This window comes from Ostrinia nubilalis, chromosome 3, assembly GCF_963855985.1.
Source record: "Ostrinia nubilalis chromosome 3, ilOstNubi1.1, whole genome shotgun sequence".
Classification (NCBI taxonomy): domain Eukaryota; kingdom Metazoa; phylum Arthropoda; class Insecta; order Lepidoptera; family Crambidae; genus Ostrinia; species Ostrinia nubilalis.
Window position 1 is genome coordinate 8,096,902 of NC_087090.1, and position 22,308 is coordinate 8,119,209.

Below are 22,308 nucleotides of genomic sequence, written 5' to 3' on the forward strand. Positions count from 1 at the left end.
AGCAAGTTCCACGTTGGCTTTTGAATGCATCGCTACGGTTAACGTTAAGTTTAGATGCTACGGTAAGTAAGGAAATGTAAAGATAAGATAAGTTAATAACACTTTGGAGATGGTTTTTTATTCTCGAAGACAAAGAATACCTAGTGTAGAGTCAGTCAAAAAAGTCGTTAGACTCGATGTGTTAAATATTTAAGAGAAACAAAGTTTTATCATTGTTCATTGCAGATAGACATGTATGCCCCTCATTACCTAATTCACAAATTATGATCTCTCAAAACCGAATTCCTAAAATTCTTTTGACTGTATATTTTGCAATACCCGAAGATTTCTAGTTTTTAAAATATGCTTAAGCTTCCAGGGTTCACCCTATTACCCTCACACTATTCATGCATAATACATAAGCTGTCAAACTTTTATAGATCTCCCATCTTCTCATATTACCGGTAGGGCGCTAGATGTACATAATATTTACAGCCTCTATTTTTTATCGCCAATATTTCAGTGGAAATCTTTAGTTACTATCGAAAGTATCATTTCCATACATAATACCATGAAACTGCATGCACCTAACTATCCAGTTACGAATAGTAAGTATATGATAATAATCTATACTTATAATAAATCTGTAGAGAGGTCAATTCTGTACATGAAATATATTTTCAAAATAACTATCAGGGGGTGATTAGTGATCGATACTGATGCCAAAAATGCAATCAGTAAAATTTTTGTCTGTCTGTCTGTATGTTCCTTATAGAAACAAAAACTACTCGACGGATTTTAACGAAACTTGGTACAATTATTCTTCATACTCCTGGGCAGGTTATACTATACTTAGGAGCAGAGTAGTGAAGAGAAATTTTGGGAAAAGAAACTGACTGACTGACTGACATATCAACGCACAGCCTAAACGGCTAAACGTAGGCACTTGAAATTTGGAAGGGACGTAGCTTAGGTACCGTAGAGGTGCACTAAGAAAGGAATTAGGAACGGGAATTAGCGGGAAAATCCTTTTGTATGAAAAATCTAAACCGCTAAAGTTAGACGCTTGGGCATGCAGGTGCCTTAGTAAACTTAAAGCTTAGTTACAACAGGATATTGCAAAATTCCCACGGGAACGGGAGTTAGCGGGAAAAAATATTTGTATGAAAAAATGTAAACCGCGTAATATATGTAGATGAAAGGGGTAATTTTACCCGTTTTACCGCGACTTGTGGATCGGGATCCACGCGTACGAAGTCGCGGGCGGCCGCTAGTTTAATAATAATTATGTAAAATGGTTAAAAAGCCATCTGTATAATTAGGTAGATTCTGATGTTCTGACATTATTTTATAAGAACACATAAATATTGAGTTATTATAATGAATACAGTGTTTGTTTGTCAACAAGGATCGACCGCTCTTTGTAATGAATGTTTTACCACACACGCCAGCATTGTACGCCATAAAAACAAAGTATTTTAATTTTTAGTGCCGCATAAATTCCATGTAGTAAGTAACTGTCATAATGAAATTTATTTACTTTGTAAGCGGCAACTACAGTAAAGATCACTAATAAAGTCCTACCATTCGTATGTAGTATACATATTATATTATGTTTTATATTACGCCTATCTATGAGATACTATAGGCCGTATATCCATTAGGCAACTGCTTACAGTTAATCCGGATCTCAACAGCAGTAAAAGCAGCTGTCAGCGGTAAGAGTTTAATCTATGCGAACAAAAGCATTCGCGACAGACTACGATCAATATACAAGTAGGTATGGTAGTACTGTTTTAGGCCTGAGATAGTTATCACAATAGCTATTATGTATGATGCTTTGTCATTGACAAAAAATTTCAAAGTTGCATTGGATATTTCACTGTTTTGATAGGTATTTTCTTAAGAGAATGGAACTTTTTTTGCAACATCTGTCTTCAAGCTCTCCTGCAATTTAAGCTTCAGCCAAACGAACGCATGCAGATCGCGATGGCAGGTCGCGCGTCCTGTCATTGGCCTATGCACGCGCAGTGATCGCCATCGCTGACGTGACCTGCACGCGTTGGTTTGGCTGAAGCTTTAGGTAAGTATCACAACCATAATCGTTATAGTAGGAGAATCTAAGATGAGTGAATAGATCGCCTTAAATATCAAAATATCACTTAAGGTATGATTTCGTAGCCGACTCGACATAGCAGCTGTAGACGACATGTCACATCTTAATTTCTGGTTTCCACGTTCTCGTATTACTATGAAATAGCTTACGTTTTGAGCGACACGTCAACTGAAGGTATTTCATAGAACTTCAAACTTGTACCAAGGCCGAACGCTGTCAAAGTTCGGAATAAAAAGATGAATTCTATCTCACTGACCTGGTTATTCGGGAACGTTCCATCCTTGTCGATGGCGTTGACCTGCGTGACCTTGGTCCCGATAGGCTCGCCTTCCAGCACCGTCTCTTGCTCTCGCTCCGTGAAGAGTGGGATCTCATCATTCACATCTTCCAGCTGGATGTACACCGTTGCTTCTGAAGCCAGTTGTTGGGCGCCGTTGTTCTGAGAAAAAAAGTTAAGATGAGAAAAACGTACTGGCCGTTTGATGAAAAAAAAATTAAACAAAGATGATGTAATGTGTGTGTAGGTTAGATTCGGAGTTTGAAAATGAACAAAAGATATTTTCATCCACAAATAAAATCAAACTACACGTGCACGTCCATAATGGTTATTTACATGTCGCCCATTTCACTGAAAATAACGTTATGCATAAATGTAACACATTCACGTGTCCGTAAAAGACAAAAATATATTTGATATGTTTTTTTTTCTCCGAAATAAATACAAACACAAAATGCTAACGCAGTTATTTATTCGTCAATAAAACTGGATTTTACAATACTAAATTAAAAATTTCAATACCTAACCTCATAGCCAGCTAGCCTTCATTCAATTGAAAAGTTTGAATATGCAATTAATTTCATTTCGAATATTTTTACTGTATCTAAAACAAACAACTCCAAATAAATTGACCGTAATAAATCAAAACAAACGAAAATATTTACTTACGAGTTATTACAACGGTTCATCGGTATAAATGATTTCTTGATTAATTTATTTAGGCAAGCAAGTCTAAAACACTTCGCTTTATGATAATGCTGCACTGTCGCTATGGATTAAGTGCACGCCGAAGTTTCGAATTTTATAATGCTTACTTAAGTATCGGCGATTTTTATTAATTTAATTAATTGAGTCATATCATAGCGGCTGTCTTTGGGTTGTGGCCTCAATTAACAATCCAAACAGAAGTAGAAAACATGAAAAAACACTTTATTGTCTTGTCCTTATTGCTTTCGCTCAGCAATTAACTAAACATAAACATAAATGTTCCACGGCAGCCCTCAGCCGCAATTAAATTGTGTTTAACTTTGTCCGACTACTATTCTCGCAAATCAAAGAAAACAATTAATTAAGCAGCTCTCAAAGGACTACAAAGTTTTGCTCTAATTAAGTAAAGCATTTAAACATATTTATTTCTCTACTTTTTAGAAATGGCATCAATCTCTGTTAACTACGTAGATAAATAAACAAATCATTTTTTTCTGTCTTAGATATGATTTCTTACAATTTAAAATCACGTGTCCACTGTGAATGGGATACATTAATACCCGTATGGAAAAGATAAAGCCTTGAAACAGTCGTCAAAACCTTTTATTAATTTACAGTTCTGTTTTACCAATCAAGAAAATATATTTGTTAAGTCATATTTAATTACAGCGGCAGTGTTTATCGTAGCTTGAACGGAAACCACAAAGATAATTACTCTCTACTTTATGAACACCTACATACTCGTATTGTACGATATACTACACCAAACTAATTAAGCCCTTGGCATCCTTTATACATATCATTTATTTACCTACTATTCCTTGGAAAATGTAGGCATACTTACCCACTTTTAACTTTCTACTTATGAAAGATATATAATTATACTTCGTGGTAGTATTCTACATTTCCCCCAACAACTTTGAAAGGAAAAACACCACCAAATACAAACAGAGCGTAAGATTTTGTGATATACCCAATCCGAAATACTTTCCTTTACATTGTTATCTGGTAATGAACATTTTATTACCTACTAGCTGATGATGATGATTATACTTACGTCCCCTATTTTTTACGACTCGAGAAGATAAAAGCAATTTTCTTAATTTTTCCGTGATGCCTTCAGCAGAAATACGCTTCTCAAACTAAGTTTTTTCTTCCAGATAAACAAAATGGGAATTTATGTGTACATAGATATAGGTACTTATACTTACATTAATAATTGTACTGAATCTTTCATAACACTGGCTGAAACATAGGTAATATTATACAATGTCCATTTGCGTACTAACCAAACAAACTCACCTCTACACGAATGGTCAAATTGTATTCCTTGATGCTTTCGTAGTCCAACGGATGATTTACTTTTATGTCCGCCCAAGTATTCCCATTGTCGGCTCGTTGTTGCAAATAGAATGTATGGAACTTATTGGTCTGTGCTGTCGATCCTGGCATCAAGCGGTAGAACACCGTCGGATTGTTTTCTATTCCCGAGCTGGAAACAGAAGAACCGTTATAAAATCGATTTTTACTCCAATATGAAAAAGGACAACTATTACTGAAACATCTACTATGGGCGCTTCACACATGAGCAGGTCGACATTAATCGGTATTAACTCGATATGCAGATGAGTGTTCGATTCGGCTTTCATCAAAATTTCGTTACACTAGTGTGTTTGCGAATCGTTCGACCGGTACTTTATGAAAGCTTTTTTTTTTTTTAAATAGGAATACCTACTGCTGAATGGAATCTGTCGACCCACTCATATGTGTAGCGCCACTTACACATGACGACATTTAAACAACTCTAAATCAAAATATAAAAAGTTGATGGTAAAGGCATGAACTTGAATGAATTTATTAGTGGATTGTGTAACTCAATCGAGTAACCAATTTAAGTAAGGTCAAACAAAAATTTCACATGTTAACTACAGCGATTAAGCGGATGAAGTTTTCACGAAATGATGAAAATCCCAAATGAATTTTAAATTTATACCGACTGTGCCTTTTGTTTTATTTTTATTAATTAGTAACAGGAAACTAAGAGTTATTTGTTATCCATTAGGTTGGTACCCAAATCACTCAGTGCTATAAAGCAATATTTTATTTTTTATATTTGTGCAAATTATTTCATATTTCATTCAATTTCGGAGAAATTAGTGTAAATAAAGTTTTTAGTATAAAATGTATTAAACCTTTTTACAGGCTTCTGTTAGGTACATTTTATATTTTGTAATTTCCAACAGTGTCTAGTTTCGTTTACCTGAATAAAAATTAGTTACTCGATAACAGTTACTCGATAAAATATTGATTAGTAAAGTGAGTTAGTAATGGTTTCGTCTCATAATTTCGATGTGAGTCAGAAATGTGTGGTTTAGGACGAACAGATAGACAATAGAGACGTGAACATCGGCCAGCACACAACGTGATCGATGCACTATCCAACTAAAATGCAGTAGTCGCTATATCGTGGCCCGTGGCACAGTGATGCACATTCATAATATATAAAATAACGCACACCCGGTATGTTTAACGTAGATCAAATGAACTAAGCAATTTAAGGCTGGTTTTAGTGTCACGCGGACCGTCCGGTGCGGACCCGCTCCGCACGGCCAATCTGTATGAACTTCAGGAGTAGAGTAATGCGGTCCGGAGGAACCGCTCCGCTCCCTAGCAGTTCATACAAATTGGCTGTTCGGGGCGATCCGCATTGACAGTCCGCGTGTCACTAAAACCAGCCTAAATAAAGATGGCTTCACAAGATGTACAAGAAAACTTAGCCAGTCCTTAGGAATTGGAATATATACATATAGCAACTTTTACTATGACTGTTAATACCGGAAGTTAGAACATAAATGTAATATAATTTCCAAAATCCAAATCCAAAAAGGAAGCAAGGTAATTTTGTTTAATAATCTGGAATATTAGAAACATAATGGTTTTACATAAAGATGATGTAATTCAGCAACTTTTACGTAATTTTAAAATTATTAATTTTCTTGTACCTCCCCTAAAAATAAATTCAGCGCTAAATAACACTGAAAACGATTTGAGCCCCCTTTTTGATGTTTCCCTGATGGGTACCTACATGATTACTTTAATCACAAGAAGAATATAATTTATGAGGTACTGAAAATAAATTAAATGTTCAATTTGATCGACGTTCCATTGATCAAATCTTCCAATTCTCAACCTCAGTTACTCAAAAAGTAATGCATTATGAGAAAAGGTCGATTTAATCAACGTCCTAAACACCGAGTCTTTTTCAAATAATGACCGCGTCGATTTCATAAACTTAAAATAATAAGCGCTATAATTTTCATCAAATGCTTAATTTCCGATTACAACAAAAGAGCAAAATAATTGTACCACAGCTAAGACAACAATTTCAACATTAAATACATACCCAATTCGCTTATGATCTACCTAAGCTACCTAATTTATAAACTTATGTAGGACTCAACAATAACACTAAAACCTCTGGCAAACAGTCAGGCTGCATTACTTACTACACAATCAAACTAGTTATCTTCAAATGAAAACATCGCGTTTTTCTTAATCTTAACCTAGTTGGGTGCCAGAGGCTTTAGCATCCAGTTCAATTCATTCAATATAACTATGTACCTAACTACTTCAGGATTTCAATAATTAACTTTGTTTATTGCTAACAATACACCTAGTCGTAAGTTTAAGATTTTTATAACAATAAGTAGAGTCATTTTATTTTTTCATTTCTAAAATTACCTATCGAGATAAATCGGTTAATATGAGAATACTTGCTTTCTAATTGTTTTTACGTAACGACCCTTACAATAAAAGGGATCCTTTCATCTTAGAAAGTTACTCGATAACAGAATATTTTTGAAAGCTAAAACTTCAACCCAATAATTAATTACTGGGCTACATTTAATTTGAATTAATATAAGCTTCAAAAAAGCTTAGTTTGTAAAAACGCCGGTACAAATTGTAAGAGAGACGATTTCAGGTCCCGTGATAAGTTTGGCTTTTTGATCAATAAATTCTACAATTCATAAAGATTCTTGTTACCATAAATATAAAGATAATAATTTGTTACCAAACTAAATGATACCTACGGTCACATTACAAATCAATGCAAGCTCTATATTTTGTTCATACAGGAATCTCTGACAAACAACAATAATATTCCTACTCAAAGCTACATACTAAACATAAAGATCTTGGACATGCTTTTTGACTTTAAAAAATCCATATAATCTTCATTTAAATGGTAATGCATTGATGCCTCAGCCTACATGCAATACAATAGACATTGATTCACTTATTGAAATAATAAAATTGTCTTCAACGTTTTTAGTAATTTCATCCTGAAATATCTACCTATAAAAATAATTGAAAAATAGATGTTTCAGGATATTAACTGTTGTAAGTCACTTAACATCATAATAACTTATCTAAATTAAAACAGCGAAGCAAGTTTTTTATTTAAATACTACGTTAAATTTTAACTGATAAACAAAATGTACGCAGATCAGGACAAGATCGTAAGTCAAACCAATCTTGCTTTATTCAAAAGGTACTTGAATTTAACTAGGAGCAATATGATCATATTCATTTGCGCAAAGCACACAGCTTTCCAAACGGCAAATAGAAATGTATGTGAAGCGATTTACAACAGTTAAATATTTTTTAATAGTGGCCAATAATTGTGAACCCCGTTCCATGTAAGCAGTGAGCCCTTATGCTGGTGAACCACGGTACCCGTGTAGTCATGACGATGCAGCTGAGTTACGGACAAACACATTTCTCGACAAGTCACCAGTGACATTACGATAATTTGATGACGTCAGCGGCGCACAGTTAACATTGAACCCTTCTAACCTCTGTCATGATCGAATTTATCAAGCAAATTAACTTTGGATTGAAATGTGATTATGGCAAGAATATTTTTTCTCAAAAATATTTACTGGATGAATTCGAATATGAGAGAACAGCAGAAAAGGATCTGACAAATATGTCACTCGTTCTAGCTTCTGTCTCCCAACAAGCACTTTTTTAAATAAAAATGGGTCTTATCATAACATAACATGTGCTCTACTACTTGTTTTACAAATATTGTGAGCCAAAATACGCTTGACGAGTGTCACATTTGTAAAGTTTGCGCACGCCGCGACGCTCACACTGCGTGCAGGTGACGGGGCTGCGTGCGGTGCCCGTGCCGAGTTTACACGCACCTTGCTTTCACGGACACCACTTTGGCACCCACGGGCAAATTCTCTCGAATGAAGATCGGGCCGTACACCGTGTGATCCCACACGGGGGGATTGTTTGCGCGATCCACTACGTCTATCTGGACCTCCACGGTTCTGGACAAGGGCGGGAAACCCTTGTCTTGAGCCATAGCCTCCAACTTGTACGTTTCTCGCTACCGGGGATAAGTCGATGGAAACAGACAAAACCACGTCGTTAGTAGTGTTAAGGAGTGGAGGTGCGGCGGGCCCGAGGGCCCGCTGCGCCTTATACCAACCTGGCTTTCACACTGGTCACTACGGTACCCACTGTGACATTCTCTTTGATGTGAACGGGGCCATACGTGGTCATGTCCCAGATGGGGGGCTTATTGTTCCTGTCTACCACGTCTAACTCAACGTCCACGTCCGCCGAGGAGGGCGGCGCGCCGCGGTCCGACGCGCGCACGCGCAGCCGATACCTGTCCCGCTACACATACACGGGTCAGAGGTCAGCGGGGGAAATAAACATAACACAACTAAAACATAAACACATCGCTAATAAACAATCAAAAAAATACTAAAAAAATCTACTGTCTCTCACATCCATTTTATGTTTTCATTGGCTGTTAAGGATGTACTCATTAAATTATAATAACAACCTCGCGATCTTCGCACATACATACGGTAAGCAAAACTAAAATAAAAATGAAAGAAGATCATAGATATTTTTGTAAGACAAAACCAGCCGCTCCGCCTTCCACGCACAGGCACCTTCCATACTTACTTACAGTAACACTCCTTAATGTAGCCAATATTTAGATGGTGCAAGAAAAGAAACTGGAAAAAAATGTTTCTGATATTTTACAAGTTTGTCTGTACATTAAGAAAAGACGAACTGTACATTATTTATAGGTATTACTTTGTACAATATAATTAAACTAAACTAATTTAAATAAATCAAAATAATTAAACATAAAGCAGGCAAATGCATGCAGCTCTGCATACAAGACATGGCGGAAAGGTCAGGTTGTCGCAAGAAGGTTTTATGACCTCGTATTTCTACAACGAAACGACACTCATTGAAATGAAATATATTACAAACGATGGACGTTACGATCGAACTGTACAAATTTTGCTTTTGAGAACGTTGCCCCTTTCACAGAAGGAATATGTCACAACTGGCCAGATGGCCAAACTGCCCGACGGGCAATCTGACCATCTCAATCATTAACTAACATTATAAATATTAATAGATACTGGTGCCCTGTAAAAAATTTCACAATTATCATGATAGTATTTTTACAGTTGATGAAACATGAGTAGTCGTCATAGACAACAACAAACGTGAGGGGGCGGACATCGAACCGCCCCCGGCAAAACAAAATCTGAGATTAGTAACAAAACATGTACGTACATATAATACTGATAGGTATTCAAAAGCGTAAGCTTCATCAAATTAATCTGTTAATTACAATAAAATAAACTTCGAAACTAGATTGTGCGGAATATACAGAAGTGCTGATACAGAAACTGTACATGTTTTAGAACTAAACATAGGTCTTCAACGGTGTGAAATATTTACAGCAGTTTGTTACTGTCATGGGTATTATACACAAGTCGTATTTATCGGTAAGATAAATAGTTATGCAAGATGGTGCTGCGGAAATAAATCTTAACGAAGATCGAGTGCGGAGCCGGCGCTGGCGGCAAATGAAACAAATAGTGCTGCAAGAAGAACAAGCCGCCCCGCGCCCACCGCGCCGCCGCGTTCAATGGACAACTACTCCTCACAGCCAGGATTGACCCCTCTCCACAGCAATTTACAGCAGCGGTAATTTGGAACTATTTACACTTGAATGAACTTAAAGTATGTGCCAATTGAATCCTAGGGTCTGTAGGTAGCACTCATCCACCAAACTTTATTAGTAAAGTTGATCTCTTTCATTCGTCACACTTCTCATATGCTCACACGGTGTCAAACTATTCTAGGTTGATTTATAAAGTATACTTACGTCCAAAGGCTTCTTGAGTACGATCCAACCTGATTCAGGTTGGATCTCAAAATATTCAATATCGGCGGGGTTAAAAGGTGCGCTCAAAGTATAAACTATGGCGCCATTATTGTCGGCATCTTCGTCGGAAGCCGATACTCTTAAAATATTTGTACCAATACTGGCGTCTTGTTTTACATTCTCCACATATTTCTGGAAGACACACAACAACATTGAACAACGCGTTCGACTTAAATTAACCATGCAAGTTATCAGCTAGTTTGTGTTGGACATGCATTATTGTGAGTTGACTACTATGTACAATTTCCTTACTTGTCGGTCGAATAGTGGAGGGTTATCGTTTACGTCAGTAATTTCAACTGTGAACGAGCAGACACCTTCCAGGGAGGGTTCTCCCTGGTCGGTGGCCTTTACAGTCACCGATACAAACTTTCCATCATCACCTTCCCTGTCGAATACTTTGTTAGTGGACACTTCGCCAGTTTCTTCGTCAACAGTGAATTTTGTCCCCTTCTGGTTTGGTTGCTGTACTATCGAATATTTCACTTGACCGTTGACGCCTTTGTCTTCATCTGTTGCGTGTACTTTTATGACGGGGCTGCCATTTGGTGCACCTTCTTCTACTTTCGGGAAATACGTGGGACAGTCTTTGAAGATAGGTTTGTTGTCGTTTACGTCTGTGATAAAGACTACGACGACCGCAGTCGACGTGTGTATGGTAGCGTCGCCATTGACACAGCAAGCGCCATCGTCCATCGCGGTAACATTCAGTTCGTACTTGTCTCGGTCTAGGGATATGCCTTTGTTGTGGAGTCGAATTACACCGGTAATTTCTTCGATGACGAACTGTCCGGAACTAGTGCCGCCACCGACGAATCCGAATCGGACATTGTCACCATCTTTGTCCGAGGCAACGACTGTGGTCACCAGAGTGTTTGGGCCAGCATTTTCGTCGACATTCGGCGTGTATACCTGTTGTGAGAACTTCGGTTCTTCGTCGTTCTTATTCTTGGTGTAAACTCTGACGGTGGCGGTTCCAGTCTTGGCCGGCTCTCCCTTGTCTTTGGCGGTGACCACAAACTCGTAATAAGCGTTGTTGTTGTCAGCATCCAACTGCTTGTTGTTCGTTATAATGCCATTGGAATCCACGCTGAAGTGATCATCTGAAACATTATATGCACAAATATTATACTAGCTGTCTCTGTTTAGGAACTATGTTTATCTGGATATTGTCGATAAAATAAAGTAAAATAATAATTGTATTAATTCTTGGGAATACAATAATTAACTGAGATAATATAATTTTGGATTTATGGAATAAATGCTATTCCGAATAATCCGAATTGCAGTACAAAACGCAAGCTCCACGATAAGAGCCATCTCGTGTCGGCTCAGAACAACTAAGATCAAACGAAATCCTAACAGATGGCGCTAACAGTCCCTTTGTAAAGTATTTCCTCAATAAACGCAAACATCTAAATCTAACATCTTCGCTACGCTACCTTTCCAAGATAAACAAATCTATTGATTCTCGTAAATACAATACTCGTAATTGAATTTAATTAGAATCAACAGATTTACGGCCCAGTAGGTACATTATATTTTTAAAAGCTTTCAAAAAGCTTCCATCCGAGATTCCGAGTATTTCCTTCTACTTTATAAATGGGTGTGTAAACAGTGTTTTACTCAAAATGATGTAAAAGGAGTGTATTCATCTTTAACCGATTTCAACAAAAAAGGAGGAGGTTCTCAATTCCGTTGGTATTTTTTTATTAATTAATAAATAAGTATGTGGATAGTGTGACTGTTTTTCTAAACAATTGATAATTTCCATGTACTTATAATATTACTAAAAATAATCACCTGAAACCAAATACTCGATCTCTGCGTTCTTCCCGGAGTCGGCGTCCATGGCTTTGACCTTCAGGATGCTGGTGCCAAGCGGGATGTCTTCATCTACGTTATGAGCTTGGTAGTCCGGCAGCTCGAACTTGGGAGCGTTGTCGTTGACATCTGTCACTCGGATGGTGAGCTGGAAAGTGGACAGGATAGGGGTTAGTGGTCTGGCAATACATTGATTGAATAGACAGGTCGGAACTAACGCTGCGACTCATGTGTGGCGAGGTACAGATTGACCGCCAATAATAACTCAACCAGTGAAGGTCAAGTTAAGTCTTTAGACCCAGAATGAAATAGATCAAAACTTAGAAAGATTTCATGTGGCAAATCTTGAAGAAATAATAAACGGACAGTATCTAATAATCATATTATCATCACCAACTTCTACCCGCAAATACGCCCGCGCGTCGCCCGCCTCGCGCAGGTAGATTTCAGTCTGTTACATTGTAACATGGTACAATGGTAGGTTCCAAATACAAAATTTTACCCCCTTCAAGGATTGTTTTGCGACAAAAGCCTATTTTTGTCTATAAACCTACACCAATCTCTCTCTTCGCGAAAACTATTTCCTTTCGCGTTGGTTTCCAGCGGATTTGAGCGTTCTGCTTTTGCAACCTTTATCAGGTCGTCGATACTATGTGTAGATCGAGTCGACTTTTTGTGATTGTTAAACATCCATACAATTAAAAATACTTCTTCCAAATTAATGTTCCCTTCCATCTTTTTAAACTCCTACACACTTTTACAAAGTATTATTACCTACTTAAATCTTACTTGAAAGGTCAGAAGGAAACCATATTTTCGATCCCAACAAACTTTGCTAGAGAACTTGAGCCTAACGACTAACGACGTTCTATACTAAGAACTCGGCAACTTTACTTACTTCAACCGAAGTTGAGAAACCTCCAGAGTCTTCTGTCGCGGTCACCACCAAGGAGTACACGTGAGGCTGCCGTAGGTCTTCAAAGTCGAGTTCCTTAGCCAGCTTTACAATGCCAGAGGTGGGGCCGATGTTGAAGGTGCCAGCTCCTTGTCCTTGAGCCTTCAAGGTGTACCGGATTTCACGGTCGGCGAAGGACTTTGCTTTGACCGAGATTATGCTGGAATAGATAGAGAATGAAGATGAGATATTTGTCAGATCTAAGTAGCTCAGATGGAAGAGTCGCCCGGCAAGCGAAATGTCGTGGGTTCGATTCCCGCCTTAGGCAGTTCGATTTTTTCAAGTTATTTATAATTTGTCAGATTTATTAATAAAAACATCATTTAAGTAGGTACTGTACCTAAGTCGTAGGCGAAGTGGCAAAAGACAAAAATGTATCATCCCCAAATGATGCGAACTTTTAATACTTAAAATAATGTTTGAACGCTGTTATTCATTATTATCAATCAAAGTAATTACTAAAGGCATCAGACATTTTTTTATTCCCAAGTGATGTGACTTTAATACTAATGAAGTCGGTTAAAAATACTTTTCAACGTGATCATTTATTATCAATTAGCTACTTACAAATAAGTATTTTTAGTTAGAAAAACTTGATAAATTGACAACATGATTTTCATGATTGATTATCCTTTAAATACATTCGTATAATATCGGCTTTCCATTTCGTGGAAGAGCCTCGAAAAATATTGACAAAATCACCAAGCTCAATGGATTAGTAGTAGTTTGTTTAATATTAATTTCGTAAATATCATAGAGTTACATAATACAACGATAACACCTATGAGAATTCACATACATAGGCGCATCTCAAAACATGTAGGAAGTTTTGTCATCTTTTGAGTCTTACGTTACCAAAATAACATTATTTGCCACCAACCAATTGAATGTGTCACACAGAAACCAACCGACAATTTACGAGTCGTAAGAATCTGGGTTCGCTAACAAGCGTTTATGAATTGAAATTGCTTCCTAAATACTTTCCAGCTCAACTCTCCCAACAATTTATCTTGATCGATATTAAACTGAATACCGAGGCACAATACAACTGAAACGACCGTTTGTTTCATAAACAATGTAACAGCTCTCCATAAAAGCGAATATTCACAAAATAGATAATGTAATTTCATAGACTTTAGTGTCCTTTATTTAGGTTGCTTTGGGACATGAGAGAGATGCAATTACTCAAAATGCTCGTGTACATGCGTCTTTTATTATTTGTCTAGTTAGTTATACTTTCTACTATTCTTTAAAGGTTAACGTTTATCACTCTATCATCAATGTATATGGTATTATAAAAGAATTTGAACTTACTCAGAATCCTTTTTCTGGTTTTCAGCGATTTCGGCTTCATAGCTTGGTAGGTAGAATTGAGGAGCGCGCTTTCCACCGACGATGCTCAATCGTTCCTCTGGCGTTGACTGGAACCTCCTTTCGTCTACTCTTCCACTCTGAAATTGTTTACATACATATTTTATTTATATTTTCTAGCTTTTTTCATATAATTCCCTTTGTGTAACATATCTTAAATCTACATTTCACAAAGGGAGATGTCATAACTAGTGTTAATCAGTCATCATGGATGTCTCTTTTAAGAGGTTCACTACACTACGTACAAGTCTTTTTATGTAGCACATATTTGGCAGGTATCAGATATGAATAACAATCGCCATAGTTAAAAATTTTAAGATGCGAATTTTTATCTCATAAAGTTATAACCCTAAAGTCATAGGATTACAACTGAAATGATGAGTCATTTACTCATTCATGATACCACATGTGCAGCATATTAAATTACTCATTAGTAAAAACAAGGTTTCTTTCTCGGAACTGCCAAAAAGAAATAAAATGGGTGTACGCACGAAGAAGGGCTCAGTCACATGGGGATATTGGGTCAGTTGTCTGTGAGTTCGTTTACATTAAAAATTAATAATTTCAACGTGGATAGAATACGACTGTTAAGGATAGTGAGCTGTTTGCAAAAAAAAATACCGAAAAGATAGCACTATTCAGAATTCGACATCATTGTTTTTTTCTTGAAGTCAACTTTAACCGAATTTTATTTATTTATTTTTTCTTTCACTTTTGAAAATACAGTCGCTAGCATATTATAGGTACAGCTAATAACAAAACATATGTAGTTGCTCTGAAACTTTCGTGATAATAACTTATAACAAAAAGTTTTTTGGTTAAATTGAGTGGTATATGAATCTGATGACGACTGTCATAATAAAGCTTCTTTTGTTCCAATGTATGTGTAATCCTGTATCCAACTCACCTGATCTTCAGCCTTCACATACAGCACGTACTCCATATCCAGCTGAAAGGGGTCTGTTCCCCTCGTCCTGACGACGCCAGACCTCTCGTCCACTTCGAACCTGCCTCCAGTCCTGTCCCTCACGATGAAGTAGTGAATATTGTGGTCCGTGTCAGGGTCACGGGCTTGGAGCGTGAAGACTGGGGTGTTCGGAGCAGCATTGAGTTGCACCACTGTCTGCATCGGCAGCGGTCGATTGATGAAGTAAGGAGGCTCGTCGTTGACATCTTTCACGTGGATGATCACTCGCTGGTTGTCCGTGTCTGGAATTTTTTATGATGCAGTTTTAATTTCGAGTCAGATGGTGAAGGTCAAAGTAATATGGATTAGGCTGTTATTATCCAATTACCAAAGAGTTGCGTGACATTCTATTTTTGGAATAACTACAACTGTTTCATGACATCTAATTTTAGATGAGTTTTTCATGATTAAGGAGCGGCCAAAACACTAGTCAAGCATTATTTAGTTTGAATTTGAATCAGATCTAAGTTATTAAAAGACTGATTTGGGCCTTAACTATTTTGATACGAGCAAATCCAAACACAGCTAGAAAGTGGAGATAAAACAATTTACTGGAACGCTTACAATGTACTTAACCACTCTTAAGTTTCAGACATCTGCTCGTTTGCAGTTTACCAATTTAATTATTAATGACAGTGAGTCACGTAACAATTGACTTTAAAGTACAAGCTACTGTGAACATTAAACATAACAATGTAAGTTTGCAACCGCTGCAACCGTTGTACCTATTTAGCTGAGTAAAGTCGTTGACAATTTGAAAACTCATAGCATTCCGGTAAAATAGAAATGATTTTCAACTGTTTTCTTGTGAAACAAGTCACAAATGTTGCTCACAAATTCAGTCGCGAACCCTACAGTCATATACTCGTAACTGAAACAACATTGCTTAGCGACCGTAGTGTGAGCACTGCAAAGGAGCAATCTAAAATGTAGATTCCGAAATACATATTCAAAAATATCACATAAACGTCGAGATATTCCCAAAATATGGGGCAAAATGTTGCTTATAAAATGACAGTGGGTTGCTTGAACGAGTACCTACTTAATTAAAAGAAATCTAAGAGTATACAATGTCGTTTCAAGGACTCTTTTTATTTTCAGTAGAGCACTTAGTAGCTAATTAAACTGTAAAAGTGTATACTTACATTTTAAGGCCACTGGAATGTTAGCATGGAAGGAAAATAGGTTAATTCATTAGTAGGAAGAAAGAAACCATCACCAGTTTATCTAAATACACAAGAAAATATTCTCATATCAAAAAGGTTTGAATGCCACTCTCCTAAATAAAAAAATAAAAAGTTTACATTAAAACTCACGTGCGTATAAACTTGCTAACAAGCTCGCTAAATAAAAAGAGCTCTCATTTAAAAAATAAACATCAATCTCATGATGAATTTAAATGTGCGTCATCATTTTATATTTTCGCGTTTAAATTTAAAAAAAAAAATTAACATTTTCTACTGGTAAGTAATCACCTTTAACTCGTAACTACCTACATACCTATAAATAGTACCTTTTAATAATGAGTTTGCATACACAAGTTTACATTTAAAATCTAACGAAGTTAGTAATATTATTGTCATGTGAATGAAATTTTCTTTTTTTAACCTATTTACAATCATCGCATTTCACTTGTAATAGACCTCCACATTATTTTAGGCATTACTCCGTATTATCTTACACAAACAAGAGTCATTATCAAACATTGCGTCTAGCGTTGTTATATCCTGCTGGTATCCTTTTTGTCCGAGGATTTCCTCAAATCCCCAGTATAAATCCGCAGTTTGGTGTAATCCTATTCTGGGGATCTAGTTTCGGTAGTAGTTTCACACACAACTGAACACCACAGTACATTGACCTGAGTAGCCTGTAGATCGCTTATCAGTTACTGAGTTACTGAAATTAATTAATTTAGACCGATGGATGATTTTGATAGCGCTGAAAAATTGTGTTTTGTTTTGAATTATTCAACAGCCACAAATTTGGGGAGAAATGGTGTCTGTTTGTATTTTCAGCTCCATTACAGAACGAAAAGTGCCGTTGGTTTACGCGCATCAACTAAATAAACATCACACAACAAGGAAAATCAATTTTCGGCATTGTATTTAATATTCATCATGGTGTATTTAATTTGGCTTCATAAAATATTAATAAAACCATCAGCGCATTTAAAACATTTGGTTTTTAAATGATGCCGCATTTTCAATTACACACTTTCGGTGCCAACAATACAGTGGAATGTTCATAAAAATTGTACGGACGTTTTAACAACCACCTACGCATATTTTCGCGGTTTTAATAATCTGTTGTGTTAAAATATTGAGTTTACTGACTAAGGTATAAGATATAGGACGCAGATAAACAGTTTCACATAATTCAAGATTGTCTGGCAAACAACAAAGGGGAATGGCCCAGTAGGGTGCATCTGTAGATTCGAGTAGTATACGTTGGAAGTGAGCCAAAAATCCTGACATATGTATGTAACAACAGGCATAACCACAAGTTTTCTCCCTAAAGCGACTAGGTATTCGGTTGACTGCTATTTGTTTTGGGCATCAGCCCACAGTTCTTTTCGGCATTGATTTGTTTACGCAATGCTGCTGTAAAGTCGTTTTATTAACTTTGCATAAGTACAGTTATACAGGTATATTAAGAGAACATCGAATCTAAACATTGAAGCACAATAGATTGAAAATCCATACATGAGATGAGCTGCAACAACGGCCAGTGGAAACTAACAAAATAAAAGATATTGCAGTTCAACCACAGTGCATCCATTCGGTGTAAAATTGTTGCACTCTATTGTACAAATTTCAGTTGTGTTCGATTTACCCACACGGCGCTATTTACGTATCAGGCACGATTTTAGATTTGTACGTTCTCGAGAGGAAGTGGAGAGCGGGGAGCCCTCCATCCCCTAATGCCCCCCATTTGGCGGCCCGCCAACCATTGATAACAAGAGCCTGCACAATAACTTTATCATAACCAATCCGAATCAATTCCTCATTCTCATAAAAGGATAAGTTGAAATCGAAAACCTGATCAGGATCAGGTATGGTAGGTACGTTTTTAATTAAATTTTCGTTTCGGATTGGAGGTAGTAGCACGGGCGAGCGTGTTGCAAATTCAATTTTGATTCCTTGATTGTTGAGAGAACAGAGACATAAATGACATTCGTTGGATCCCGTGAAATATGGCAGGTTTTAATATTGGTTGCGAGGTGTGAGGGCAGGGGTCGTGGGCGGGCGGGCGGCCGCCCTGGCGCAGGGCGCATGCGTACACTACGCCACGACCGCGTGTTTTCCTCGTGGCATTCACCGTGCACGTCACCACAGATGAAAATCTGTTACTACTATCTTTAGTTCAGCTGTGTCGGGAACTATTGTGATAACGCATTTCACTTCTGAACGTTTTACATGCCAGCTGTTTCATTCGTGTTACAGCCACTCGATATGGTTCATTCATATCATGATTTAACGGTATTACATTTGATGTCCTTTTCAGAAATAAATATCCTTTTAATATCTTTATTTTCAGATGCAGAGGCAGAGGCACAATGTATAACTACATACTGTACTGTTATGAATATGTTACGGTTAATGTGATAAATTGAAAATTATTAATAATAACCGGTTATTATGAATAATTACCGACAGTCGCGGTAAAAGTGATAAATTAATCACATTTAACAGTGATTATTTAATAATTCAACCTTAGTACTAACAAATTTCTTAAAAGAGAACAACATCTTGTGTACGTGCTCGTGTACAGCCAAACTTTTGAACGTTTTGATATCATATATTAATATAATTTGGCATAATGAGTTTGGAATGTTTCTTGCATAATATTACTTTTCCATGATGCCTATAACATAATGTTTTGATTTAAAGTGAAAAATAGGTTAAGGTGCGGCGGGGGTGGCCCTTGGGCCACCCCTAAGCCGCCTATTTAGTTTTATACACACATAAATGACCTCATATTAATCACATTAACCAAATCATGCGGTAATTATTCATAATAACCGGCGATTATTCATAATTTTCACATTTATCACTTTGACCGTAACAAATATACTGACTTGTATCACTAACTGATTAATAACGAAATGAAAAATAATAAACCAAACTGTGATTTAACTGCACATTTAAATAGACCATACCTACTTATTATTATTATAACTGTAAGAACGGAAGACATAACTTAATAAAGTTTATCAAATTCCAAGGTCAATGGTCATCATCACACCACATCGCTCTTCAAAGTTTTCACACAAAGAAAGTACGATTAATCACTGGGGAGACCATAAACAAACTCTTGATTAATGACGGCTCTTCTCAAAGGAAATATTTTAAGGACAATGCTTTATTCTCGCAGGACATCTCTATTCCATCCTTTATGTGCCGTACAAAGGATAGTGCGATCGTTAGCGGGCGCTAAAAGTGGAACTATTTTACGTCGACACGATAACGGTATCAAAATTCTAGAAAATCCATAATGTGCATGCAAAGAGGGTATTAAATCTAAAGCGTTCAATAGGGTATTGCGGGAGTGACTGGCGCTGCGCTGGCCAGACAATGAAGCCATGAAACTTTAATAAGTTGGATCTACCTAGACTTTACGAGACTGATCTACGAGCTGGAACGTAACACCGGTATACGGATAGGACCGTAAAAGGAACACTGATTTTGTTCGGCAAAAGGTGGCCTTTTGTTAAGGTGACTCCAGTGGACTATAAGATTCGATAAAGTACAGGCGAGTTAAGGATCTGTAGTACGATAAAACGTTTATGTTGAAAGTGTTTAGCTACTATTTTGGCAATTAAAATGCACTGTGTTTTGTTCATGTAACTCTATTCTATCTGCAATGCAAACTGCATATTCGAGAGAAAAAAGATAATATATTATTATGTGCATGATATGCACTCAAAGAGAAGTCCTACATACACACAGCAGGGGTAGTAAACACCGATATTGATGGGAAGCCACGACAGAGCGGCACTTTAAAAATGTTCTCTTACCTCTCTGGAATACCGCCATTTATACGGTTTACTTGGTATTAAAATATTTTATGGTAGAGTCGTGGTGTTATGAAGATGATATTACGCCTCTACAGGCAAAACATCATACTGCTCCTACGAGCAGTATGATATTTTGCATTGAATAAACATAATATTGAGAGATGAAAGAAGCTAATTTTAACTCGTCAGTGTCTCTACATTAACAATTTTCAAATACGTATTTAACTATGAGGGACAAGTACATACATACATAATATAAAATCGAAATCACAAACACGGTAATGACATATCAAGATCAATAGATCTCAATAACGTTACCTTATTGGACCCGCCAAATGGAATTTGCCAACTTTTACTCCACCAAAGGTGGTTTTATATGACACAAATGCATAAATTTCCCCAGGAGTTGGGATAAGGTCTCGGTCTTTCACGGGCACTTCGGGCTCCAATATTGGGGACAATAAATTCTGCAGAAATCTGCATACTTGCATAACCTGGACTTACGGGATGCCATTACTCTTGTGCCCGCAACACTTCACACTGCATTTATATTGCACTTTGAAAACTGTCTTCACGTTATTGTTATGAAACTGTTATGAGAAATAAATCTTGCATTTTGGTAAATACCACTTTAAACATTTGAATAATACATAAAAGAAAATAGTCTGCCCCACTACGAGTACACCCTACCTGTAATCCATTTCGCCGTGAGCGAAGCATTTTAACGAATTAAATGAATTAAGCAATTTACTTTTTACGTGGTAGTTATAAAGCCACTTTAGTCCCTATGTTTATTACTCCCCAAAGCCTAACAAAACAATAATTGTGGAACGAACCCCTAATTATGATTACAAAAGTTAACGTTTCATACGTTAACTTTTGATAGAGCATTAAAAGAGATTTATCATCAAAAATGCATGGGCCATCAGGCATATACACGAAATGATATTATGATAATAACTTAATAGCTCCCCGATTTGTTTTTAAAAACGTACACCCATATTACCCGTAAAGGCCACAGACACACACAAATCGTTAAATCAATACCCATTACAATACGTATTACGTAGTTAATTAAGCTCAAATTCCCAAAGATAGTCCTAATCAAGAGCTAACATGAGTGTAAACTATTAAAACTTCCATTAATTTATTATGACATCAAGGGTTCCCTTGAATCGGGACACTACAGGTATCGTAAATTTAACACAGGTAAGGCAAACTTCGTCAATGGAATTTAACCGAGTTTGGGAGAGTGGCGATCTTTACTACTGTAGTACGATACCCTTCCACATCAGTTGCCGCAGCTCCGATATTTACCTGAAAACAAAATAAGACAGCGTTAGTTAACGTAAATAACGAACCTTCTTAAATAGAAGCTCCGTTGCGAAAATACAGGCAGTTTCATTAAATTTACGTTATAAATTACCGTATTTGCATAATTGAAATCAGCAGCGGTGCTCGTCGCCAACTTACTTTGCTACTATTTTAAATATTTTTACCTAACATAGCAGTGTTTTTTATTATCGCTCCAAAAATAAAATAATAATATTAGAATGTAATTTGAATTATTTACGACTGAGAGGTTAATCCAATACAAGTGGGCTTCGAATTCTCTGGCTTGTTCAGGACGCTTGTTGTGCTAATGGAATGATACATTACTTGCACAAATACGAATATATTATGAAGTTCTGCTGCCGTATGACTAAGTTATGTTTTATTACTTAGAAGACAAATCAGTCCATAGGGTGAAGACTGGAGTAGAACAGAGACATATCAGTCAGTGTAAAATTGCACACTGCATGGCTACTGAACAAA

The 22,308-nt window shown here is 36.8% G+C and overlaps 1 protein-coding gene across 5 annotated transcripts in view; it reads right to left on the bottom strand.

Moving 5' to 3' along the window:
* Positions 1–22,308, bottom strand: part of LOC135087825 (neural-cadherin) — a 368,977-nt gene that overhangs the window by 298,942 nt on the left and 47,727 nt on the right. For 4 of the 5 annotated variants that reach the window (XM_063982629.1, XM_063982630.1, XM_063982627.1 and 1 more), the window contains exons 3-12: positions 16,622–16,633; positions 15,417–15,718; positions 14,453–14,589; positions 13,082–13,298; positions 12,163–12,331; positions 10,612–11,462; positions 10,300–10,491; positions 8,584–8,774; positions 4,383–4,572; positions 2,352–2,534 (exon numbers count right to left, since the gene is read on the bottom strand). In XM_063982629.1, coding sequence (XP_063838699.1) covers positions 2,352–2,534; positions 4,383–4,572; positions 8,584–8,774; positions 10,300–10,491; positions 10,612–11,462; positions 12,163–12,331; positions 13,082–13,298; positions 14,453–14,589; positions 15,417–15,718; positions 16,622–16,633 — 2,444 coding nt within the window. The remainder of the gene's footprint in view (positions 1–2,351; positions 2,535–4,382; positions 4,573–8,583; positions 8,775–10,299; positions 10,492–10,611; positions 11,463–12,162; positions 12,332–13,081; positions 13,299–14,452; positions 14,590–15,416; positions 15,719–16,621; positions 16,634–22,308) is intronic. The other variant, XM_063982631.1, reaches the window with a different exon arrangement.